Source organism: Odocoileus virginianus, chromosome 20 (genome assembly GCF_023699985.2).
Source record: "Odocoileus virginianus isolate 20LAN1187 ecotype Illinois chromosome 20, Ovbor_1.2, whole genome shotgun sequence".
Lineage (NCBI taxonomy): Eukaryota > Metazoa > Chordata > Mammalia > Artiodactyla > Cervidae > Odocoileus > Odocoileus virginianus.
The window spans coordinates 45,330,525-45,356,694 of NC_069693.1; the positions used below are offsets into that span (position 1 = coordinate 45,330,525).

General features: G+C 53.3%; 1 protein-coding gene across 5 annotated transcripts in view; it reads right to left on the reverse strand.

Annotated features, from left to right (window-relative positions):
* Positions 1 to 1,972: 1,972 nt before the first annotated feature.
* SPIRE2 (spire type actin nucleation factor 2) overlaps positions 1,973 to 26,170 on the reverse strand; it is a 28,303-nt gene continuing 4,105 nt past the window's right edge. The window contains exons 2-15 of one of the 5 annotated variants that reach the window (XM_070451377.1): positions 22,656 to 22,696; positions 18,328 to 18,687; positions 15,277 to 15,357; positions 15,000 to 15,164; positions 14,421 to 14,507; positions 14,177 to 14,309; positions 13,925 to 14,094; positions 13,027 to 13,255; positions 12,402 to 12,523; positions 8,372 to 8,506; positions 8,215 to 8,282; positions 3,676 to 3,703; positions 2,875 to 2,990; positions 1,973 to 2,660 (exon numbers count right to left, since the gene is read on the reverse strand). In XM_070451377.1, coding sequence (XP_070307478.1) covers positions 2,438 to 2,660; positions 2,875 to 2,990; positions 3,676 to 3,703; positions 8,215 to 8,282; positions 8,372 to 8,506; positions 12,402 to 12,523; positions 13,027 to 13,255; positions 13,925 to 14,094; positions 14,177 to 14,309; positions 14,421 to 14,507; positions 15,000 to 15,164; positions 15,277 to 15,357; positions 18,328 to 18,687; positions 22,656 to 22,696 — 1,958 coding nt within the window. In that variant the 3' untranslated portion in view covers positions 1,973 to 2,437. Of the gene's footprint in view, positions 2,661 to 2,858; positions 2,991 to 3,675; positions 3,704 to 8,214; positions 8,283 to 8,371; positions 8,507 to 12,401; positions 12,524 to 13,026; positions 13,256 to 13,924; positions 14,095 to 14,176; positions 14,310 to 14,420; positions 14,508 to 14,999; positions 15,165 to 15,276; positions 15,358 to 18,327; positions 18,688 to 22,655; positions 22,697 to 26,170 lie in introns of those variants that run through there. The other 4 variants (XM_020885240.2, XM_070451378.1, XM_070451379.1 and 1 more) reach the window with 4 other exon arrangements.

Sequence of the window (26,170 nt, forward strand, 5' to 3'; positions counted from 1 at the left end):
ACCCTTAGGGTCCGCCTTGGGAATTTGCCCTTGTCGTCATTAGTGAGTCCCCGGTGATTCTTCCGCACGTCTGGATAGCGGAATCCGTGGTCTAACGTGGAGGCTCGCCTCTCTGGCCGTGTGTCATAACCTCCCGGGGCGGGGGTGGGGGGGGGCGGTTTACAGTGAAGGTCGACGACTCGCCGCTAGAAATACCAACGTGGGATCTTCAGGGGACTAGAATTTGCAGGCAGATTTGAGAACCCCTGCCCTGCAGAGCTCCAAACGCGAGGGCAAGATAATCTTGATCTGCTGTGGAAATGGGTCCTCCCACCATGATGGAGGAGAGCAAAGGGCCGCGGTCAGTCAGACGACTCCGACCGCGGCACCAGGCCGATCCCTGTACTGAGTTCTTACGTCACCCTAGAAGGTCGATATCCATCCGTTTATAGATGAGAGGACTGGTCCACGTAGAATGTAGTCTTTCTTCCTTCTTGCCTGCGGTTCTAGAGTTCAGATGAGGAAGGCTGCTGGCGAGGACCCAGAAGGGAGGCAGGTGTGTGTGCCAGTGCCCTGCACCCCTGGTCCGTTAACCATGCTAGTCCCTGGGACCCCCTTCACCATGGCTGGTACGTGGCTACTGCTCAACCCCCACCCCGGCCCCAATCCGGCGACTAAGAGTTAAAGTTCACACAGACAGGACCTCCAGGCCACCCTCCTCAGGAAAATTCTGACTGTGCAGGGCCAGGCTAGTCCCAGATGTGACTAGCTTATGCAGGCTTGTCACGTCACCTGTGGATGGAAACGTGGGGGTGTCACCTAAAGCTGCTTCCTGCTCTGCTGTCCCTAAGTTGACCGCACGGGAACTGTGAGGGGTGCCCTCCCTGAGCAGGCAACTCTGGACCTGATTCTCTCCCAGTATTCCCAAAGGCCTGGCCTGAGCTGGAAGCTTGGTTGTGAACAGTTCTAGAGCGAGCACCCTCCCTTTGTCAGGAGGTACATTAGGTGAGCGGAGGTGGGGCGGGTTTGCTGGGTGGACACTAGAGCTTTCTTCCCCTGGGTTCAGCAGGAGGCAAACCCACAGCAGCCAGGCTGTAGGAGCACTGGGAACCCTAGACCCTCCCTCCTGACCTCACCTTGGAACCATGTGGGCCCTCCTGGCTTAGCCCAGCTGTCCCATGGTGGCTTTCATTTCACAGTATCCCTGTGAGGATTAGAACCCAAGTCTCTCCCTATTGGGAGCATGGACCTGCATGTGTCCCCTGGCTGCTTCCTCACCTGCAGGATTATGTGCCCTTGGGGATGTTATCACCCTTGGAGGTGCTTTATCCTTGCTGGCTGTGTGACTGGGCACAATTCCTTACCCTCTCTGTGCCAGTTTTCTCACTTTAAAATGGTAATAATACTCTCTGCACAGGAAGTGCTTAGAACAAGCCTGGGAACTGGATGTTGTTACTGGCTGCTCTCTCTGTCTCGCTCAGTGTCCCTGGATCCCAGCTGAGGAAAGAAAGCATTTTACCCGAAGGCCCGTCTGCTGCACGTTCTGTCCCTTGGGGCCTCCTCAGGCCTTAGAGCCTGGCATCCAGCAGGCCTGGCTGTGCCATCTTGGTCAGTTCCTTCACCTCTTTGAGCCTCAGCTTCCTCATCTGTAAGATGGGGTGACCACAGAAGCCCACTGCAGAGCACCTGGGTGCCCACTTGCACATTCCCCCCAGGACTGTAGGCCCTGAGCGAACCCTCTGCCTAGAGAACAGCAGTAGAGGTTTGGGGGATCAGGCCGAAGGGTCCCCCAGGCTGGCAGGTGACAGAAAGCAGGCTGAGCGGCTGTCACACACGCAGCCCTGCTGGCTGTAAGACCAAGATGGCCAGGCCATGGAGTGAGCCTGAGCACCCTCGTGTCATGACGGCCCCCACCCCTCAGAGCCCAGCCTCTGCCCTCAGAGCACAGGCCCACCACTGCAATTGGAGAACTCAGTTCATACCCCACACCGGAGACTGTGAGACCACCTTTATTAGGCCAGGAGTGGCCATGGGTACAGTCTGTGGAGTGCCTTCCTGTACCAGGACCTCCAGCATCACCAGGGCCCCCGGACCAGCACCACCCCAGCACCTCTGAGTGCGCTCTGCTTACACCCACCGCCCCCCTTGTCTCAGTGAGAAGACCTGCTCCCACCCCCCCCACCCCGCCCAAGGAATCCTGAGAAGAACAGTCTCCCCAGGGAGGGTCCTGGAGTGAGCTCTGGGGGTCAGGGGACGTGAATATAAATATATAGGCTGTGTGTATATATTATATAAACGTATGTATATATGTACATGCACATCAGGAGGATGGGGGTTCTTGTCCCAGGATGGAGACTCATCAGCCTGGTCCAGGCCTAGCCCGGCTCCTCCCTGGAGGCATGGCCGTCTGGGGGCACCTTGAGAAGCGTTTGCCAGGCAGCCCGGGGGCTACGGGTCATCACTTGAGGTCGAGTGTCCAGGTGTTCGGGACATACAGGGACTGGGTCTGGCGGGCACGACGTGGCGTGGTGTTGAGGGCATCCACACTCCTGCGGCTGGAGTGTACCACATCCGCCACGAAGCCAGTGCAGTCACTGCACACATCCTTCATGACACAGCCATGGGTGTACATATGCGGGAACTCTTCCTCCACGCTCCGCCACTGCAGCCCTTGCAGGGATCTGAGGCAGGACAGTGCCGTCAGGGGGCCCTGCCCGAGCCTCTGTGTCCCCCACACCCACGCCAGGCAGAGCAAAGTCCACCCCACAAAAGCCCTTCCTCGGGAAGAACTGGGACTCTGGGCTCTGACTACTCAGTGCCCCCCCGCCTTCCCCAGCGGAGAAACCCCCACGCAGCTCTCAGCCCACCAGGAACGTCACCAAGGGCGGCACGCACTGGAACGCGTCTCTTCTCTGTGTTGGCGTGGTTTTGGCAGTTGACACCCTCTGAGGACTCTCAAAGCCCAGTGTGTAGACGGGGATGTGAGCAAACTTCTTAGAAGGCATCTTCATCTGCAATAGAGAGAGACACTCCAGGCATCCCGCTCCCCCCAAAAGGCCACCTGCCCGGCCAGCAGAGGACCCTGCCTGAGGTCACTTGCTCCCACCTGCTCACTGGACGCCCCTTCACACCTGGTGTCTGAAGGCATGTTCCCTTGCTTTGTAGAACAAAGTGTGCCTTTTTAACATGCTGGGTGTAGCCCAGTGGCCTGTATATAACCATCACTTAACATTGAAGAGGGGTCATAAAAGGCAAGGATTTGAAAATTGTGGTGGTAAAAACTCCTCAAACAGATGACTATCTCTGGGATAAAAGAGAGGTAAAGGAGTGCCACCCAAATTGCACCCCAGGTGTACACAGACACCACCAGCTGCTGTATATAAAACGAGCCCTTCCGAAAACACTCGAGGATTGTGCTGTTGGAAGGAGAGTTTAGAGAAGGGTTTCTTAGCTCTGGCCTGCTAAAACAATAATTAAAAAAAGAACCATCCACAGGGTCTTTACACTGCAGTCTTGGGCAGTGTAGGAGTGGGTTCTTCTTGGAAGGAGAAGATGAAAGAACTGACTAGTGAGGGGGGTCATCAGACTCAAGATAGCAGAGCCTCTGTCAACCCCCCACCTCATTCCCGGACAACCCAGCCAGGCTGCAGGACGCTCAGGACACGGGGCCTCGCTCTGACCCCAGGTGGTCCTCACCTTTATGCTACAGGAGTTGCAGACGGCTCTGGAGAGGAAAGAAGAGGGTTAGTAGGGTCAGCTCGAGGGGTCTAGCATGCAGGCCAGGCCAGACTGTTGCTTCCTTCTGCTTGCCCCCTGGCCACATCAGTGTTTTACTCTCATTTTACTCCCAAATCTTGCTTTTCTTTTTACTTAGCTCCACACCCAAAATACTCCTTCCTTCCAGGCTCTTTCTGGGGAGCATGGATCTGCAGTGGAAGGTGCCTGACTTTCCCCACACACAAGCACTGCCACAGCCAGAGGGCCGTCAGGTGACATGCCCAGCTGTAAGCAGTGAGTAACGTTTATTTCCCATCCATACGTGATTTCAAAAGTACATGCCTTTTTGTTGTAAAAATTCAAACGCTAGAGAGAATTTTAATTTAGTCATGAGTCCCCTCCTGTATAGCCCATTCTGGAGATGCTCCCTACTAGCACACTTTCCTTGCTCCATATCTAAACATAAATGAATAAAACATTTAAAATAAGTGTAAAATACATTGAATGGGGTATCCTGTGTACTATCCTATAAAGATACACCAGGGCTCTTCTCCACATCAGTGCAAACTGTCCAAATTCATTTTTTTTTCCAAATTCATTTTTTAAGACAAGGGATCACATACTCTTAGAGGGATGTCCCATACTTAATCTGTCATCAACAAACCTCTGTATTCATTTGATTTGATTTTACTGTGGTCAGGGAACATACTCGGTACGATATGAATCCTTCCACATTTCTGAGACCTGTTTTATGACCCAGAATACAGTCATGTTGGTGAATGTTTCATGTGCACTTGACAAGAATGTACATCCCACTGTAAGGACTAGTTTCTGTAAACATCACGTAGATCAAGTTGGTGATGGTGTCATTCAAATCTCCTATACCCTTAGTTTTTCATTTCTCTAATTATAACCCTGGATTTAGCTATTTTTCCTTGCCATTCTGTCAATGTTTTGTTCCATGTATCTTGAATCTCTTGATAGGTACAGAAAGTGTTCAGAATTATTTCCTCCCTTTATCACCATGAAATGAACTTCTTTAACTCTGGTTATATTCTTTGCTCCATAGTCTACTTTGTATGGTATTAACATATCAACTCAGGCTTTCCTTAGACTACTATCGGCATGGGGTATCTTTCTCCATCCTTTTCCTTCCAACCAATTTGTGTCTTATTTAAGCTACAGGTCATGGGAATTCCCTGGTGGCCCAGAAGTTAAGACTTCACACTTCCAATGCAGAGGGTGTGCCTTTGATCCCTGGTAGGGGAACTAAGATCCCACAAGCTGCATGGCACAGCCAAAAAATAAAAAATAAAATACATGACTTATAGACAGCAGATTGTCTTGCTTTCTTTAATCAATATGGGAAACTCTGTCTTTTAATTGGATTGTTTAAGCCATTTATGTTTAATATAGTTGTTGATACAGTTGGGTTTTAAGTCTGTCATCTTGGTATTTGTTTTCTTTTTGTCATGTTTGTTCTTTTTTCCTTTTTCTGCTTTCTGTATTGAGTATTTTTTTATTATTCCATTTTATTGGGTTGGCCAAAAAGTTTGATTGGAAAGACCCAAATAAACTTTTTGGTCAACCCAGTATATTCTTTTTGACTTACGGGCTAATCCAATGGTTGTGTTTGGACTCACAGGATCATCTTTAAATCATCTTTAACTTATCACAGTTTTCCTTCAAGTAATATTTTACCATCTAATGTACAGTATAAAAAACTTATATTTCTGATCCTCACCTTCAGTCTTAATGATATTGTTAAGATATTTTAACTTATACATCTGTTAGAAGCTCCAAAATACCTATTTTATTACTAATAAACTTTGTTTGGATGGCAGACTGAATTTTACCTTGCTGGGTGCTAGATATTGGCTTACCATTTGTTTTTTTTCTCATTTATTTACTTTTGGCTGTGCTGGGTCTTCATTGCTGCATAGGCTTTTCTCTAGTGCAGAGAGTGGGGGCTCACTCTACTTTGGGTGCACAGGCTTTTCATTGAGGTGGCTTCTGTTCTTGCGGAGCCCAGGCTCTAGGGTGCATGGGCCTCAGTAGTTGCAGCTCCCAGGCTCTAGAGTGCAGGCTCAATATTTGTGGCACATGGGCTTAGTTGCTGTGTGGGAGGTGGGATCCTCCCAGATCAGGGATCAAACCCATGTCTACTGCATTGGCAGGCAGATCCCTTACCAGTAAGTCATCAGGGAAGCACTGGTTTACCTTTTAAAAAGGCATAAGAAGAGAATCTTTTATGTTAGGAGAGTTACATCTTAGTAGCTACTGTTCCTGGTGCTCTTATTCCTTTGTGTGCATTCAGATCTCCATCTGGCATCATTTTAATTTTATGCAGCAGGGCTCGTTTACCATTTGTTCCAGTATGGGTCTGCTGGTGGCTTTTGTATTTCTCAAAGTGTCTTTACTTTTGCCTTTGTTTTTGACACAAATATTCTTGTACAGAATTCTAGATTGACCACTTTTTTCTTCTTTCAGTACTTTCAAGATGTTGTTCCACTGACATCCTGCTTGTAATATTTCGATGAGAAATCTGCAATCTTTATCTTTCTCTGTACGTAACATGTCTTTTATTTGCTGACTGATGTTAGGAATTTCTGTCTTTTTGACAGAGAAAAATTCTGTCTTTAGAAATTTTTCTTTATCATTGGTTTTATCACTGATCAATTTGATTGTGTGTTTTGGTGTGATTTTATTCATGTTTCTTGTGCTTCAGGTTCACTGAGTTTCTTGTGGGTTTATTATACTTTTCATCAAATTTGGAAGACCTTTTTAGCCATTATTTCTTCAAATACTTTTTCTGCCCCCACATCTTTAGGGACGTTCTTTACAGCTGTATTAGGCTTCTTAATGTTACCCCACAGCTTGCCAATGCCATTTTCATTTTTAATTATTTTTTTCTTTGTGTTTTATTTTGGATAGCTTCTACTGCTGTGTCTTCAAGTTAACTAATCTTATGTACATTACTCTGAATGTCTAATCTGCTATATATCATCCAGTGTAATTTTTTTCATCTCATACATTTCATGTCTAGACATTTGATTTGTCACTTCTTTGTATCTTCCATGTCTTTAACTTTTTCAAGGTATAAAATGCAGTTCAAATGTTAATGTCCTTATCTGCTAATCCTATAATCTGGGTCAGTTCACCATGATTCGATTGGTTTTTCTCACCATGGGTCATGCTTTCCTGCTTTTTGACATGCCTGATAATCTGCAGTTGGATGACAGGCGTTTTATCTGGCTGGATGCTGGGTATTTTTTTCCTCCTATTCTTGAGTTTTATGGGCTTCTCTGATAGCTCAGCTGGTAGAGAAGCTACCTGCAATGCAGGAGACCCCAGTTCAATTCCTGGGTCGGGAAGATCTGCTGGAGAAGGGATAGGCTACCCACTCCAGTATTCTTGGGCTTCCCTTGTGGCTCAGCTGATAAAGAATCCACCTGCAATGCAGGAGACCTGGGTTCGAACCCTGGATTGGGAAGATCCCCTGGAGAAGGGAAAGGCTACCCACTCCAGTATTCTGGCCTGGAGAATTCCATGTATAGTCCATGGGGTCACAAAGAGTCAGACACAACTGAGTGTATATACATAGACACATAGACTTGAGTTTTATTCTAAGAAGCAATTAAGATACTTGGGAATAGTTTGGTCTTTTCTGGTCTGACTTTGTGATTTGTTAGTTCTGGAGCAGCACTCAAGTCTAGGGGCACTTATTCCTGGTAGTGAGGCAAGACCTTTCTGTGATTCACTCAGCAGCCCATGAGTCACAACTTGCCACCTTGGTTGATGGGAATAGACACTATCCCTGGTACTGCTCCTTTAAATCTGTAGGACAGGGTCAGTAAACTTTTCCTCTAAAAGCTCAGATAGTCAACATTTTAGATGTGGCTAAATGAATAATAAACAAGTGGGTGTGACTGTGTTCTAATAAACTTTATTTCTAAAATAGGCAGTGGGCCAGGTTTCCACACCCTCAATAATTTCCTTCATGTAAGTGCTGATCAGACTGAATATGCAAGGGGGAACTTGTGCAGGTCTCTGAGACCTGCTTCCTGGAGAACCCTCTCCCCTCTGGGTATCTGTGCTGTGAACTCTAGCTGCCCGAGTGCCCCTGTTCTCAGCTGTACCTCCTCCACCGCAGGAGCTGAACAGGCTTGAGTCCAGAGCTGAGGCAGTCGTAGGACAGAACTTACCCTGTCTGCTTCCTGGTACTTGCTTCATACGTGATTGCTTCTTGAGAACCAATGTTTCATGTCTTTGCTTTTTTTTTTTTTTTTTTGGCCATTTACTGTGGAAAACGCCTGTTCTGCTTCCTGTTACCCAATCTTGGCTGAAAGTGGGGGCCCCTCACTTGTTAAAGTAAAAATTTTGTTCCTTGGTTGCACTGGTCACAGTGCCTCATGGAACATGCCCCGAATCACAGGAAGCTCTACTGGACAGAAACTGAGAGGCTTCCTACCTCCTTCCCACGTGAATTCACAGCCAAGGTGCGTACAGAAGGCTCACCTCTTGCAAAAGAGACAGGTGGGCGGCCATGAGAATAGTGGGAACTTGGTTCGGCAGCAGCAGCAAATCTGTGAGGAAAGCCTGGTTGGAGCCCAGTGTTATCCCAAACTCGCCAGGCCCAGTCCTGCCCGCACCTACCCCCCACCCAGCTCCTCACCTTCCCCTTCTTCAGGCTGCTGAAGAGCTCCTTGTTCTGCAGGAATTTCTCCATCTCTGCCTTCACCAGCACACGGCGCACATCCATCACCTCTTCCACCGTCAGAGCCAGGCTTTCCACAGGGTGGCTGAACTCCTGAGGCAGGAGACCTGAAGCATTGGTCTCAGGCTCTCAGGGCGTCTCCACAAGTACCCCACTTCCCTGAGGACTTGGCATCTTCCTGGCCTCAGTCCAGGCAAGCTCCCCAGAACGCCCGTGGGGAAGTACAGAAGCTGCACTGCTCCTGGGACACTCCTACAGGCAGCTCTCTGACCTGGCCCCAACAACTCAACCGGCAGCCAGCCCCTCGATGACCTCATTGCTCACACAACCCCATAAGCACATCCCACCTTTGTTCACGATGCTACCCAGACCTGAGCCATCTGCCTCCGACATTGTTGCTCACCTGAAAACACCCCAGGACAATCAAAGTCACCCAGAGTCCCCAGGCCCACTGCCTCCCTCCTGGAACCCCCACCACAGTGCCCTCCTGCCCCCCACCTTCCTCCTCCTGGAACCCCTCACCACCATACCTGCTCCTGCCCCCAGCCTCCTGGAACGCCACCACCACCATACCCCCTCCTCCCTCCCAGTGCTAACCATCCACTGCCACTCTGGGTCTGTTGGTCAGTTGGATGCACCTGTCCACCTCGTCATAACCGCCTGGCCCTTTGGGCTGTCATGGTGAGTATACCCTGTTCTGCCCCCAGGAGAACAGTCCTGTGTTCCTATCACAGAATTTGACTTCTCAAAGGGTCACTTCCTCTTCTATGAAGTAGGGTATTTCAGCTCCACTAAGAAGATACAGTGTCTGGCACCAGAATCAAAATGTTAGCTACCGAGACAAGGTGGCATGGGAGGCACCAGAGGCTGGTGGGAGTTGGATGGTGTTTGTGGTCAGATTTTCTCCTATTACACTTGTTGGTCAGCTGCTACTGTCTGGCACTGGGTGAGTCTGGAACCTTGCGTTCTCTTCTCTCACCTGAAGCATCCAGGTCTCCTGGCTCCTGGTTAGTGTTTCCTGTAGGCTGGTGGCGCTATTTACATGTGAACAATCCCCTTCTAACCTTACAGATGTTACACTCACTGTACACATTGCCAACGATCTCAAGTTGGGTGCTCAGCAGCCTGGGTTGAGGCAAGGTCATGGCAGTTCAGGGGTTTGATAGCCAAGCCTCTTGGAAAGCTCTCGAGATCTGAGCTGGAGAGAGACTTACGAGCCTGCTATTAAACACATGTCCCCTGATTGCTTGACATCCCTCCCTTCAAGAGGTGGTCCTGGGATTTCCCTGGTGGCCCAGAGGATAAGAATCCACCTGCCAATGCAGGGAACGAGGGTTCGATGCTGGGTCCAGGAAGGTCTCACATGCCACACAGCCATTATACTCGTGTGCTGCAACTAATGAGCCTGCACTCTGCAACTACGGAAGCCCATGCACCTACAGCCTGCGCTCTGTAGCATGGGAAGCCACTGCAGTGAGAAGCCCTTACACCACAATAGAGAGTAACCTCGGCTTGCTGCAACTAGAAATAGCTGGCATGCAGCAACAAAGACCCAGTATAGCCAAAAATAAATAAAATAATAAAAAATAATAACATCTTTAATAAAGAATCCATCTTTAAAAAAAAGGGACAAGCCACAGGGCAACTAAGCCCTCACATCACGACTACTGGGCCCACTACTGTGCTCTGGAGCCTGCCCCATGACTAGAGAGGCCATGTGCAGCAAGGAAAGATTCTGCGTGATGCAAGGAGGATCCCGAGGGCAGCAACCAAGACCCCACACAGCCAAATAAATAAATAAGATGTAGTTCCCTAAGAAGGACTTAGGGACTGACTTGTCCAGAATGGATAAGGTGGAACTGACAGTATCAGGCTCGAGAACGGGTCATAAAGACACTCAGATGGCTCACTCAGGGGAGCCACCTCATGAGGGTGCTTCACCTGGGACGAGCTGGGGCCCCGGGCACAGATGGGGGAGGAGTTGCCTAGAACAGGTCCTCCAGCCCAGGTCAAGCCTCCAAGTGAGACACAGCCCTGCCACTGCAGGCCCCGGCGGAGGCCACTTCCAGGCTCTGGACCCAGAGAGATGATGAGATGGTAACTGTGTGCTGTTGTAGCTGCTGCGTGAGGGGTGATTTTCTATGTGGCCAGACATCTAATACAGGACTCAGAGGGTAGAGCATGCCCTTCAGTTGGGGACTATTACAGTAACATAACCTTGACTTTTCAAAGCCTTTGAACATCTGTTCTCACTTGGGTCTCAGTAAAACCTCAATTGCCGGGAGCCAGCACACAAGATCCTACCCATGACAAGGTCATGAGGGAGAAAACCTGACAGGCAAGGCGGATCAGGTTTTTAGGGATTCCGAAAAGCTGCCCCCGGTGCTCACCTTAAAGATGATATCTGTTTTTCTGATGCTTGCTTCAATAGACTACTCCCTAATTTCTGTGACACAGGCAGAAGGCCTTCCCTGATCTCTACCCAAATAAGAATCAATTTAGAACTTTAATCAGTAAGTTTCCTAGGTGGTGGTATTTTATGAGATTATCCAGGGTGAAAGGAATGTTTTAATTTAAGCTCCTTTGCTGGTAGTTTGTTAGCCAAATGCATTTATGCCCTTGGTACTAATATGCATGATTGCTTATATTATCCTAATCATAAAATAGCATAAAGAACCTGATTATATAAAAGCCTTAATAGACATAGAGCCTTTTTGAGGAGTGGAGGAGTCCTATTAGAAAACATAAGAAAAATTATTCTAATGGTGGTTATTGGGTTGACGTTTGCTTGCTGTGTTTTGCTTGCTGTGTTTTTCTTGTTGTGTTTTTGCTTTTAATGTGCTAAGGTTGTGTTATAGAAACCATTGTTAATATAGTTAAAGATCTAGAGAAATAAGAACTTAGCCCTAGTGTGGTAACAATGAGATGGTTGTTAATTGCCAGCCAGGAGTGCTAGGCAGAAGCTGCCTCACCAAAGTCGCAGAGTCAGTGTGGGGTAAACTTCTTAGATAAATGCAACTGACAACTTCTGCAGAAGGATTAATTTCTGTATTAACAAGGTTATACTTCTACTCTGTACTGTTGCCCTATGAGACTGCTACCTTTCAGTTAAGGTCACCATAGAAACAGAAAATAGGTTTACATTCACCTGACTTGCATAAAATGTTAATAGGCCCCCAGGCCAGAAGATTATGTACAAGACCCTCATAAACAAAGAAGTATGCAGAAAACACCCTGGTTTTGTGAAGGACAAGCTGACGTAATGTTAAACTATCTTCCCCTTGGAAATGTACTAACTTAGGGTATAAAAGCTATGGTAAAAAATAAAGCATTGCCAGACTCTGCCAGACTCTCTGCACCTCCGTCTGGTCATTCTCTCTCTCTCTCTCTCTCTCTCTCTCCCTCACAGACTTGGCCCTATCAAGGCTGGTCTCACGTGTCTTCTATCTCTCGCCGACACCGTTCATCCTGAGGGTACCCCCTGGATCCTGCTGGGGCTGGACCCCAGCACTCAATGAAGCAATAATGACAGCCACCCTCCGGACCTCCCTCCCCATGCCAGCAAGGTGCCCTGTGGCCCTACAGGCACTCCATTCGGCTCAGGTCCAAGTGGGAGCCTCAAGATGTCAGCAATTGTTAGCTCTTCACGATTATGAGTCAGACAAAATTCACAGGTGAAGAAACTGCAGCACAGATAGGGAAGGGCCCGGAGCCAGAGTTGGGACCTGAGAAAGTGCTGTCTGGTGTCACCACGCTGCCTTCTCATGTGCCCTGACCCTGAGAGATGGCACTAGGCTATGCCCTTAGCAAGGTCCTTCTCTGGCCTGGGCTGCAGTGCCCAGAAGGCCCAGGAGGCGGCAGCAAAGACCAACCTCCCCAGACATCCACTGGGAGGGCCCCCACTCCTGAGCCCGACAGGGGCATTCCCCGTCCCCTCTCGCTGCCCCCCACCCCAGCCACCCTGCACCACGGCGCTTCTGTCACTCACCAGCCACAGGTGACTGCTGTCGGGGGCTGCAGAGGCCCCCTGCCTGTCCTCGACTGAGCCCACCTCACTGCGTGGTAGGGAGCTGGGGTCAGGCTGGGACTGGACACTGACGGGGAGGGGACCTGGTGGAAGAGACAGGGGCTGTCAGGACAACCCGAGCGGCTCTGGCGTCTCGGGGCTGTGCTAGGCACAAAGAGGCAGTGCGCAGGGTGGCAACCCCAGGCCTCAGCACTGTGGGACCAGCTAACCTAGAGTGGCCGGCTGACCGACAGAAAAGGACGGGGCCGTGACAAACCCCAGGAGACTAGTCTGGTCCAGAGTGGTGTGCATGCTCTCTGGGCCCGCTTCCGCTGACGGGAAAGAGAAAGATTAGAACGGTCTGTCAGTCCATCCATTGGTCCAGCTGTCTTTCTACAGACCAATATGGCAAAGTTAATTATCTCTAGGTAAAAGAATTGTGGGGATTTTTCTCAAGTTTTACACTGGATATGGATTACCACTTTAGCAGAGTTTTAAAAGGTGGGGTGTGGCTGCCTGACGTGATAAATGTCTCTTCTGCAGCGCAAGCTCCCTCTGGAGCAGCGCGACCTGCAGGAAGACATCCAGGGAGGGAGGTGGCACATACCTGGCTCCAGGGGGCTGGGCCTCCAGGACTGCATGCTGCCTGCTCGCGGCCGGGGCAACTCCAGGCCTCCAGGAGGCTGGGGGGCCGGCTGCAGGCCAGAGGTCACCTCACTCCGGAGCTGCGCCAGGTCGTGCTCTGAGAAAGAGCGGTCTCGCTTCAGTGTCCCCTCTCCGCACGGTGACTCTTCCTCCTGTGGACACAGCAGCCCAGCAATACCCCGTCCACCCTCCTGTGGACAGTCCAATCCAGCATCACAGTGACTGCTGTGCCCTAGTGCCTCCTGCCTGTCCCTGGACCACAGCGTGGGGTGTACAAGCGGACCACTATGCACTACCCAGGCCAGGGGAGACGCATGCCTCAGAAGCTAGCCCCTGGCCGGAGGTCCCCGGAAAGTCCTGGAGGTGACAGGCCTGGGGTCATGTGGTGTCACGTGGAGACAGCCCCTACCCCGGTCTCCAGGGTCAGAGGGCAGTGCGGCCAGGGCGGGGAGTCACGTTGGGACCTGTAGGCTTTGCACCTCCAAGTGGGGCTGCCCAGCCCAGGAGGACGTGGCTCTCCATTTCATCCTTTTATGTGCTGAGGCAACAGTGGCTCAAGGCCACTGTCTCAGTCACCCTTGTGAATGACCAAATGGGAGAGGGTGTCCCCCGGGCAGACCCAGCCCCACAGCAGAACACAAATTCACAGCAGGGTGCAGACAGGACCCCGAGCAGAGGGCCCACAGCTGGATGCTGCACCCTGGCTGTGTTCAGTTCTCCAGAACCTCCTTTCCTCCCTTCCTCACCCTCCCCCCTTCCTCCCCCACCTCCTCTCCCTTTCCTCCCTACCCCTCGCCCTCCTCCCCTACCCCACCTCCTCCTCCTCATCAGTCTCTCTTCAGGAACCTGTGGGCTCTGACCTCAGAGGTGTTCATCTCTTCCATTTCAGCCAAAGTAGGCGCCTTGAGCAGAACTCGGGGCCTCGGGCGCTGGGCGCTGCTCCCAACATCCGTGATGGACAGGTTGATGCAGGAAGTGGACTTGACATCCCCAGAGCAGGCATTGAGGATGCAGGGCAGAGAGCCGAACCCTGGGGGAGGCAGGAGGTGAGGCAGGATGGATGGGGGGGGGGGGGGGGGAAGAGGTGCAGGAGAGAGGTGTCCTGTGCTCACCCCGCTCGCCCCGGCCATCCCAGCGCCTGCCCTCCACGGGGCGCAGCCTGCGTTCCTGCTTGATCTCCTCCAGGATCTTCTCATGCAGAGTTCTCTGCTTCTGGGGTAAGGGGCGAAGCCTTCTCTCTGAGACCTGCAGGGGGTGTGGCAGCACCAGGTGGGGGGCCAGCTCCCTGGAGGCCCAGCATGCTCTGGCAGGCAGCATCCCAGAACCAACCTTCCGGGTGCCCCGAGGGGCTGGTACCTGCTTCAGTGGAGGCCGGGAGCGGATGAAGTCCAGGATGAGTTCATGGGCATCTTTCTTCACTCTGGGAGGGATGTCCCCGTCAACCTGCGGGAGAGAAGGAGGGCAGCAAGGCTAAGGGACCATCTGCTCGGGTTGCAGCCATGAGGGGTTCACCCAGCCTCCTCCTCAGTGGCTGTGTGACTGTGGCCTTCAAGACCTGACCACCAGCTTTCCCTGCATCTCAGATTCTTTATGTTGAAACACGGGTCAGTGGCTTTACCTCACAGGGGCCTCGTAAGGGTGAGATTAACTCACATGTTTAGATTATCAGAGCGACACTGGCACACCACGAGGCCCTGTGAGTGTTAAGTGGGACAATCCCGCAGCCTCAGCTCCTGCCCCTGGTTCCCTTCTCCCTGCCAATGTCACACTGTGTCCCTGAAAGGACCATGAGGTGTATGACTCGAGGCCACATTGCCCGTTCCCACTGGAATCCCTGGTTCAGAGACCAGCGTACCAAGCAGGGGCTCTGGCAGGCAGAGGGACCTGAACATGTACCGTCTTTAACCCAGCCCGCCATGACCTTGAGCGGCTCACCATGACCTTGCGCAGTTTGTAGTTCCTGGCGCGGATGTCCTGCATGAGCATCTCGAAGGGGGTGAGCTGGAACTCTGTGGGCAGGGGGTTGAACTCCTGCTCCTGCACCTTCTTTAGCTTCACCCCATGGCGGAGCTCCCGCATAAGCTGGACCCAAAGTCGGGCCTAGGCCCCCGAGAAGATGGAAATGGCCCTTAGCCCTGGGCGGGGCTCCTGGCCTGTGCCCCATCTGTGCCCTGGTGGGGGTGGGGTGGGGGGTGGTGGGCACGTGTCTTACCCAGTCTGTGCGCCTCAGGCTATCAAGCTCCACAAGGGGCTTCTCTGCCTGCGGTTCATCTTCCCGGAACCTCTGCAGCATCTGTTAAGTCCGGGAGAAACGGGAGAACAGGAGTGGTGGGGCTGTGCACCCTGCTGGTCTGCCCCCTGGGGATGTTTCTGTACCACGTGGGCATTTTGGACAAGGCTTTGGGGCACAGAAAGGTACCTGAGGGGACCAGGCCATCAGCCTTAGAACCACATGGAAACACTTGTGTTCTGCTGGCTATCTGCTGGCCGCTCCTCCTGTGCAAGGGCCGGGGGGAAGCATGACCCTTGCAGCAACCCCTGGCTGCAGCAGAACCCACGGCCTCCTCACACTGACCCACACTCCTTCATGGGGCCCCCATCCTCCACGATGCAGGCGTGAGGCCCTCCTGCATCTGGGAAGGGCTCCAGACTGCCACTCACAGGGCACATCCACCCTCGTGGAACACCACAGCCACTTCTGTGCATGTCATCCCATTTGGAATCTACAGTCCTCTTCTTCTTTGATTGTTTTCTGAATGGTTGGCTCCATGAGGTCAGAACCACGTTTTCAGCTTTGGAGTTGTTTTAAATCTGGCTCCCAGCACTGTGTGACACATGCTAGGTCTTAAGCATTGGTTGAGTGAATAAATGAATCAGTGAGTGGATAGTTGGATGGGTGGATGGATGGGCAAGAGGGCGAGTCACACAGCAGGCTCCGAAGTCACAGAGATGTATTTCACGAACTGGGAAAAACGCCGCCAGCAAGGTGAGGGCCCTGGAAGGATGTTGGGAATGCTTAGGGAGCTGTTTTCTACTAAGAATTTGTGAAGAGGCTGCTAGGTTCATTGCCCTGGATCTTGGTAGCAGCAGGGACTCTGCTCTCACTGGCCCTCCACCCTGGAGGAGCATCTGCCCTTGGCACACAGCCTCTGCCACCCCATTCCCCAGGTCAAACAGAACCGGTCACCCCGGCTTCCCTCCCAAGCCACTTGCCAAACTGCCCTGGGATGCTCTCGAAAACTCAGCCAAGTCTCTGAGAAGCACAAGGTGTGTGGTTCTAAAAATAGAGCTGGGTGTGACCTGCGTCTCTGTGGACAAAGGGCATGAAGGTGGGTCTCCTGTCCTTTCTGGAGCAGCTCTACTTCCCCTGAGCAGGCTGTTTCTGCTCCCAATGCCAGCCCAGCCACACACTGCCAGTAGCCTGCTTCTCACTGCCTCCTCCAGTCCCCTGACTTCTCCTGGGTCAACTGCTTGAAGTCTAGAGCTGTTTACACCTAAAGAAAGAGCTTTTATTGCCTGGCCAAGGAACTGACCTCAGCAACAGCCAGGCAACTGAAAATCATTAGGATCCTTAGTGCCACACAGGAGCGCGAGGAGACAAAGACCCAAAGAAGAAAAACCAGAAGCCCAAGAGGCTCCTTTGGGAGGATGGAATGGAAGACCCATCTGTCTCCTTCTCAAACTCAAGGAAAAGAAATGCTCTCCAAGGAGGAGCCGGTTAGTGGTGACCTTGAAGAGACAGCTGGCTATGGAGTTCCTCCCAAGAGGAAGAAATCTTTCCCCAAAGAGGAACCACACAGTGACCCTGAAGAGTCAGGAAACAGGAGGGTCCTCAAGAAAAAGAAGAACTTGTCTTCCAGGGAGGATCCACTCGGCAGTGGACCTGAAGAGGCTGCTACAGCAAGAGCAGCGGCTCCAAGAAGACAATGCTCTGAAGGCCGACTCGGAAAAACCAGAACGGACATCTCCCTAGTGGGGCATAAGTTTCAGACACAGTCCCCACCCATCCTCTAGAGTCCAATCAAAACAAAAGGAAAAACAGACAAGCATTAGGGGAAGCCACAATTAAAGCACTGGCAGGACATCTCTGAGATGCTGAGCAGGAGGGGGAGGGAAGACAGGGGACAGGGCTGGGGGGCAGTGGGTGGGCAGAGGGACCACAAACTTTGGGCTACGAGTGGGCTGCAGATGAGGCCAAGTGACCCAAGAAGCATCTACCCTGTCCTGCTCTGGATCCCAGGCCCCTGAGATCCCAGCCCTGAGAGTCTGCTCAGGCCCAGGCCCAGGGAAGCTGGGCAGGAAGGAGACACACGCCAACAAAGGGTCAGGGTAAAATCAGGGACCAGCAGTTGTTAATTCCAAAAGTACCTCCTGACCTCTCCAAAGTCTCCGTTTTTTCTCCTCATCTGTGAAATGTTGGTGGAAGGCAGGGGTCCCTGTGGGCTGTGAACCCCATTTCAACGAAACACCTCAGTTCCCTCCAAGGGAGAGGCTGTGAGAGTTGAGCAAAGACTGTCACCTCCTGACTTTGAGACCATGAAGCGGCAGAACAGCTGTGGGGAGAATGCCAGCCGGGAGCCGGTCAGGCCCTTCTGCTCCGTACTAGCTGTGACCTGGGGTGAGAACACGACCTCTTAGCACCTCCAGCTGCTCAACTGGGAAATGGGTGAAAACCACGGCGGGGGTGGGGGGGTGGTGGTTGGGGGTGGAGAGGAATGTTGGACTGTCACCCAGGGACAAACACCTGGACGAGTGACCCCTCACTGAACTGCCCACTTCCCCAAAGCTCCAACATGTTGGCACCTCTGCTCCCTGTTTTCAGAAGGAACCAGCTCTGGGGCAGGAGACCTGGAGACACAGTCCCTTTTGCAGATGTAAACATGAGGACCAGGGAAGCTAAGGACTGACTTAGAGACAACATGAGTGAGGTCATGGGTAAAGGCACCACTTTGTGAATTTCTGAGCCTCTGGTCCCTCCTGTGCAAAGCCAGGTAAGCAGGACACTGAGGATTAAGCTAAATCCTACAAATTGTTCAGGACCATCTGGCACAGAGTGGACACCCACTGTGGAAAGAGGGAGGGACAGAAGGAACTAGGCGGGGACAGGGCCAGGCCCTGCCCACTTGCCCACCTGCCCACCTGCCCCACCTCTGCGCGAGGAGGCGCCTCCGAGACCCCACCCCTCGCTTGGCCGGCCCCACCCACCACCCTCGACTCCGGGCAGATCCTTGGTCCTCCGGCCTGGGCCGCTCCCTCGGCTCACCTCCTTGGCCTCTCGGACCCTGGCGAGGAAGGCACGCAGTTCCAGCGTCTCCACGAAGAGCGCTCGGCACACGGCCTGGTAGTGGGTCTGTGCGCCCCGGGGCTCGGTCAGGCGCGCGGCGCACAGGCGCATAGCCTGCGCGAAGGTGCGCACGGTGCGGGGGCCGCCCTCTGCCTCCTCCTCCTCCTCAGGACCAACGTATCCTTCGTCGGCCGTCCCGCCACCGCCGTCGTCATCGCAGTCGCTGTTGGCCATGAGGTCGATGAGCCGCTCCAGCTGCGGGCTGAGCTCGCGCTCCTCGTGCTCGGCCAGCCCCCAGTCCAGCGCGCGGTAGATGGCGAAGCCCAGCGACTGCACCACCTGCGGGGACAGGGCCCTGGTGTTAGGCCAGGGCAGGGCGGGCACACAGTGCAGCGGTGGGGGTGGGATGGGGGTGGGCTGCGTCCTAGCCCCCGCAGGAGGTCACCATCGTGTGGGTTCTACTGGTGAAATGGGACAGCAGCTGTCCTCTGAGGGGTGCACCACCGCCCCCACCGGGGAAACACGGTGCTCCCCAGCACCACAGCCACCGTGGAAAACTGCATGGCAGGTTCTTATAATCAAGACATGCTTTACTGCTGGACTGCAGCTCCTCTGGGGGGTTTCACCAAGAGAGAGGAAAACCGGAAATCCCTGTAGGGGAATCCACAAAGGTCAGGTCCAGAGTGGGACAGTGATCCGAGGGATACTAGTCAGCTGTGCACAGCCCTGAACCCCTAGCACCACCCAGAGCCAGGACTCTGGAGCTCTAGACAAGACAGAAGCAGTCCACAGCCCAGAGGGCAGGCCCCTGGCTCCCAGGGGTTGGGGGTCGGGGGAAGCATGTTGGGAAAGGTGTGTGTGGTATTGCTTACACACCAGTCAGAGCTTACCAGATGTACAGTTTACCCCCAACAAAAGTGTTTAGAAAAAGACAGAGAGGCAACCTAAGAAAGCCTTAGCTTTTCATGTGCAATGACAGTATGTTTTATGCCACATACAAAGCTTGACACTGGAACTCACAAAAAGTGAGACCCCCTCAAGTATTTTCAGCTGCATGTAAATTTCAATGTATGTGAATTTAACCTTAAAGAGAAAAACCCTAAAAGATAATTGTACCTGTGTAGGGAGAGGGGGTGGGGGTCACCAGTAGGCAGGTGGGGGGCGCTGCAGGGAATAGGTGAGTCAGTCCTTTGCTGCTGGAGCCTCGTGTGGGGCCACCATGCTATTCTGCTGGCTTTGCATAAGCTAAAAATTCTTTCTCCACAACAAGGTTTTAAAAAAGCAGATTAGCACGTTAGAGATGAGTCCTGCACTGCAGACCTCTTAACTCTGCTTTTGGTTTTACTTAGTCCCTAGGGAATTGAGCTTTCAGGGACCACCACTAGCATTTCAGATCTGGGTTCTGGGTTTTGTAATGTCTGTGCCCTACAGCCTTGGGTCTGCTCGAGGGAGGTGCTGGGGGAAGTGGTTCGATGACAGCCAGTGGCACAAAGAATGAGGAAGCTGCTTCCAGTGCTGACAGCACTATGTGTTTGAAAGGGCGTTAATGGTTTCCTTTCACGACTCAGTACAAGAGATACACACACACCAAAATGACAACAGCTCTTTGCCATTCAACCTTGCCACTAGTCTCAAGACCCTCACAGGTGGGGCAAACACTGGTCACCTGCCTGCCTCAGGCAGGGGGGCCGTGCTGGCCTGGGGGTGGGGTCAGTCTGCAGTCTGCGCCCTGACCTCGTGCCCTGGGCGGAGCCACACCCTCGCCAGGCACGTGCAGGCCACCCGGCCTCTGGGCCCCTCTGGTCTCTCCTGTGACCAGAGTGACGTTTCCTGTGACGTCACCCCCAGGCCCCAAGGGAAGGGGTCAGAGCAGAGCTGAAGAGAAGTGAGACAGTCAGCGCTGGGCAGAGGGCAAGGCACAAGAACAGGCCTTCTCTGTCCACAGAAGCGCCTCCCGAGATGCCCTGAGTCTGGAGGGGCTTAGCAGGGTCTGCCTGGCTCGGGGACGCCTGGGGAGGGTGAGGCCCCGTGGGAGCGAAGTTCCAGTGAAAGTCAATAATATTCCCAGCCTGGAGGCACCTTATCTCTGCCTCAGGAGGAGGGCCAGTTGGCCTACAAGTCACACCCCAGAATCAGGAGTCAAAGGCCTGAAGGCCAACCAGGCCTGAAAGGTGAGTGAAGGGTCTGCTCTGGCTGGTAGAGTCCCTGGGGCAGCCCCTTGGGACTGCTGGGTGGGCAAGGACCTCACTTCACACAAGGTCTCACTGATCCTTTCTGGGCCCAGAGATAGATGCAGGAAGAAGACAGAGATGGAGCTTCCCTGGTGGCTCAGGGGCGAAGAATCCGCCTGCCAATGCAGGTGATGTGGCAGGTTCGATCCCTGGTCTGGGCAGATCCCATGTGCCGCAAAGCAGCTAAGCCCGAGTGGCACAGTTACTGAGCCTGTGCTTTCGAGCCCAGGCTCCACAACAAGAGAAGTCACCGCAATGAGAAGCCCATGAACCACAACAAAGAGTAGCTCCCGTTCTCCACAACCAGAGAAAAGCCCACACGTCAATAAAGACCCAGCACAGTCAAAAATAAATGAGTAAAATCATTTTTACAAAAAACCAGAGTGAACTCCACCTTACCCCAGCTTTGCCCCACAGCCCCGCTGACCCCAGGGTGACCCTCTCTCTCCGAAGGAGACCACTCTACCCCTCGGGCAGGGCAGGCAGGAGGCCCAGCACCAAAGCTTCCTGGCTCCAGTGCAGCACAGAGCACCCCTGCTAGGCCTGCCTCCCCTGGTTCTGGTCTCTGGCCTGTGCTGGCCTCACATCAGTGAAAGGGTTAACTCTACTGCAAGCCTCTTGAGAGCGGCCCCAGCCCCAGACACTGGAGAGACCACTGGCTTCCCCCCAGGGAAAAGTCTAGGCAGAACCCCAAGCCCCCCTGCCCCTGGCAGTGTGGGCACCAGGCAGCGGAGGCCCCGGGACCAGCCCGAGCCACTGAAGGGCCAGAGTGAGAATCTCAGCACACAGGCCAGGAGGCTGCCCTGACTGACTTCCTGGGGCCCCCACGTCGATTCCCGAGCCTATATACAAGGTTCTTTGTAAATGTTTTCAAGACTGATGACAGTAGGGAACACAAGTGGAACAGGGGTGGGGAACACAAATTCACTTGGGGCTGTGGAGCAGGGCAGCCTGGCAGCAGGAACCGCACACAGCAGTGAGATGGACGCGTCCTGAAAACAGGGCTAGGCTTTTTCTTACTCAGGTTCCAGGACACTGTATAGCATGAGCTCAGAGCAACCCCTGGGAACTCATGTTGTGTAAACAGCAGGGCATCCGCCCAGCCAGAAGGTGTACTTTAACACTGACACAATTAAGAAACTTTGGGATGGTTTTATTATTGTTTGTAAAAATCCTCCGTGACAGACCAATGGGTTTCCCTCGTGGCTCAGACAGTAAAGAATCTGCCTACAATGCAGGAGACCCAGTTCGATCCCTGGGTCAGGAAGATCCCCTGGAGGGGGGCATGGCAACCCACTCCAATATTCTTGCCTGGGAAATCCCATGGACAGAGGAGTCTGGTGAGATACAGTCCATCCGGTTGCAAAGAACTGGACATGACTGAGTGACTTTCACTTTCACAGCAGACCAACAGCTGTGCCCACTCCCTTTCTATAACACTGTGTTTAACATATAAATACGTATTTACACAAAACCATTTTTTATAAAGCAGTGGAATGAACATCAAATTCAGGACAAACCACCTGGGGGCAGGCAGATGGGACAGGAGACACAGATAAAGATCCTAGGGATGAGGTACTGGAGGGAGCTCAGGGACATGGGGGATGGGCTGCTTTTCCTGTTTGTCCCCCAGCCCCACGCCTGCCCAAGGCTCTGACCAGGGAGACCACATCACCTTTGCCCCCTCTTCCTTCTGGTCAGTGGGAGGCACCTCCAGGAGCCCGGCGGTCATAGGGGAGACCCCACGTTTCAGAACCCCCGAGTCCACCCCACCTCACTGTGTGTATGCGCTTCCCCGCCCTGCCTGTTTCCAGGCATCCTCTCCCCACAAGCCCTTCCACTAAGCCACTGAGCACTTACCCACATCCTGCCTCAGAGAAGCAATTGTACAACTGCCGTTGTTCAGCCGCCCAGTCATGTCCAGCTCTCTGTGACCCCATGGATGACAGCATGCCAGGCTTCACTATCTCCCGGTCGTTCTAGAAGCACAACTGTATGTGCTTCTAATTTATAGCATGCAACAGGCCTAACTGTTCACTTTGGATCAAGTACATTTAAATTTTATTTTTCAAGTACCTGGGCTTCCGAACTGGCCGGTGACACCATTGTTGTGGGCTCTGCAAGAGAAGAAGGGCAGCAGTCAAGACAAGCTTCAGCATCCCCTGGGCCAGCCCCCCACCTACCCCCCAGGAACACGCAGCCTATCTCCCAAGATCTCCACCAGAAACCAGGGCACCAAGCCATCAGTCGCTGGATAGACACTGATGAGACCCAGCTCTGTGCCGGACGCCAGGTGACCCATGTGGCCCTGCCCTGGGGCAGATGGTCCCGCCCTGCACAGCGGTCATACCCCGAAGTGACCACTCAGACAGGAGCAGCCTACAGGACCTCGAAGCCCATCCCACCCCCTGGGGAAGCAGGCAGGGGGCAAGAGTGAAAGGGGAGAGGAAGGGTCAAGGGGCCAGCTCAGGTCAGCCAGGCCCGAGGAAAGGCCTCGCAGTGGGAAGCGGCATACCCCCAGCTCAGTCAGATGGGAAACCCGGGTGCAGTGGGGAACCACACAGCCCCCAACTCAGAGTCAGATGAGAAACTTGGGTGCCGTGGGGAGCCATGCACTCCCAAACCAGAGTCAGATGAGAAAGCTGGGTGCAGTGGGGAGGGCAGGCTCTGCTCCAGGGTTCCCAGCAGCCATGCGGGTGAGTTGCCATCTGGCTGCACCTCTGGCACTGGGGATTTCTCCCGCCTGTCAGCACCTCAGCCAGACACACAGAGTGCCCAGGTGCTGAATTTGGCTGTGGGCCTTTTATTATTAAACATGGCACTGAGCTGGCATGTTTACAAGCACTTGCACAGCCAGTGTAGGGAGGTCGATGGTCCTGGTACCCATTTCACAGATAAGGAAACAGAGGCTCTAAGGGATGAGCTTATGTGCCCCAAGGTATCACAGCTACTAAGTGGTGGTGCTGCCTGCGGCCAGGCTGGGGGACCCCAGAATCCATGCTCCAGTCACTGCCTGAATCACCCTCCAGCCTTCCAAGAGGCCAGCCTGTAAGACAGGAAACCCACCTCCTTCCACAGCCTTGCTTGAATAAATCTCACAGAGCTGTGGGAGGGTATGAATTTCAGCTGCCTTAATTGAGGTGGATAAAAACACAAACCATGACATTCTCCACTGAGTGAACCTGCTAACTCTGCAAATATTTTCCAAATGCCATCAAGAGACAGGAAGATTGCCAGGGATGAAGGGAGTTTGTGTAGAGCTGAGCCATGAAAACACTTTCCCATTAAAACACTGCACTCCCACCATCAGTGGCGTTGATGGAATAATGAGCACCTGGGCATATACCCACTCCAGTATTCTTGCCTGCAGAATCCCAGGGACAGAAGCCTGGTGGGCTACCATCTATGGGGTCGCACAGAGTTGGACACGACTGACGTGACTTAGCAGCAGCAGGGCATATACCTTGGTCTGTATTGAGGGTTCAGTAAAAAGTCCGTAGCTGTGAAGGACAGAGACCGTGGAAAGTGGGAGAAATGGAAGGGCTGGGGCCCCGAGTTACCTTGCTATAAAGGGGCAGGGGGCGGCCAACCCTTCAAAATGCTTTACAAACCCAGCATGGTGTGGAGGTGAGTTTTCACCAACCCAACTGTATTCAAAGCCGCACGGGCTTGGGGAACCTTTGGGCTGTGCAGAGCAAGGAGCCCCGCAGTGGTCCTGTGCCCAGTGCTTTGCTGCAGAGTTCAGGGCCACGGCTCCCTCTGCACAGATGAGGCAGCTGCAGCTTAGAGACAGACAGGGTTTACCAAGACCACACAGCTAGGGAATGGTGGAGCTGGGAGCCCCACCAGGCACAGCCGGACTCCAGGTGCACCCTCCCGAGTCCCCAGAACACCTGGAGTCGACATAACTTTGACATAAGCTTGACATAACAAGCTGCTCACCTGGCACCCTGCTCATACTTATTTACAAACCAACTGCTCCCTGGGGAAGAGCAGGGACACCGAGACAGACGCAAGGCTCTACTGATGCACGGTGAGGTGGGAGCTAGACGCAGCCACCTGGTTTCCCTGGCGTCCTCACCACCCACACCCAAAAGGACACCCTCCCTGATATGTGCTGGGGTGGAAAGTTGTTTCGGTTTCTTCTGGGAAACAACAAAAGACAAGAAGTCAAGAAGTGAGGGCGTTTTCTTTGAGATGACCCTGTCATAGTACAGGAAACAGGTTTCATTTGTAGAAGAGAACTCTGTGAGGACTCCGCAGTCTGGAATCCCTGGGGGCAGTGCCTCCCCGTGCCCAGCAGGGGGTGGTGGGATGGGGTGCTGAGCAGCCTCTCCCCCTCCCGCAGGGCTGGGGGTGAGAAGCACTGTGGTGAGGAGGGACCCTGGCATCCTGCCTCCCTGACCACAGAGAACAGGGGGAGGTGGATGCAGTGCCCTGCCAGGATGCAGGGGTGGGGGTGATTGTCCACTGATGACGGCTCAGGCCAAGGATGTCCTCCCAGAGACCCTCTGGGCTTGGGGTCAGCACAGGAAGGAGCCCTGGACTCCCCTCTCCACTCCTCACTTCTTCACTTGAGAGAGGAGCTGGTGAAAGCATGATGCCGCCTGAAGCCAAGAGGAGACACGTGCTCCAAACCCAGAAGCTGTTGTTCAGCACAGGGGTCAAAGGCGCCCTGTGTGAGCGGTGTGTCCTTCCTCCTCCAGCTTGTTTCTGCCATAAACTCACACATCACCATGGGTGTGGTTTCCTACCCAGCAGCAAGGCCCAGGAAGCGAGTCAAGCCCCAGGGAGACCCAAGACAGAGCTCTGTCTTGGGGTCCAGATGGAGGTTCAGTTGTTAACTCAGATGACCTTAAGGCCAAGGGATTATCATGGCCTTACAAGGGTAAATTTGTATTAAGCAGTAAGTTTGTGTAACTTGCTCCCTCGGTAGCTCTGATTTTTTAAACCACTCCACTTGCTTGCATTCTCCAATCCCCGGGGAAAATGCTCGAGTGGACACCCACGAACTTGGCACTCACTGAACACCCCTGTGGGTGTTCTCTCACTGAACATTCCTGGTGGAGCTGAGACAGTGATGTGCACAGGTACCCTGGGCTCAGCACAGCCTCCATGATGCCTGGGTGAGGTGCTCACGGGGCATGCGCCCGGGGAGCATGTCCCAAGGCTCCACAGACACCCACATGACCTCTGGGGCAGCTGCTAGCAAAGCCCCATCCCACAGAGACTGAAACTGAAGCACCCAGAGGCCTGAATGACTTCCCAAGGTCAGGCAGGGGGTGGGCGCAAGCCAGCCAAGCCCATTCCCCAGCCCTGCCCCGTCTCCCTGCTGGTGACTGCATGGTTGCTCTGCCTTCCTGAACCTCAGTTTCCTTGTCTGCATGACGGGTGCATAGCCCTGCCTCCCCATCAGAGGTGTGAATGTGACAGCGGGCTGCAGGCTGCAAAGCAAGCCCCCATCTCCCTCAATGACAAGGTGGAGCCGCTGCAGCCCCACACCATGTCTTCCTGGGTGACCCTCACAGGAGCAAAGGGCCTGCGGTGGTGAGCTAGGGGACAGCCAGGGTGAATGGCACCAGCAGCTTCAG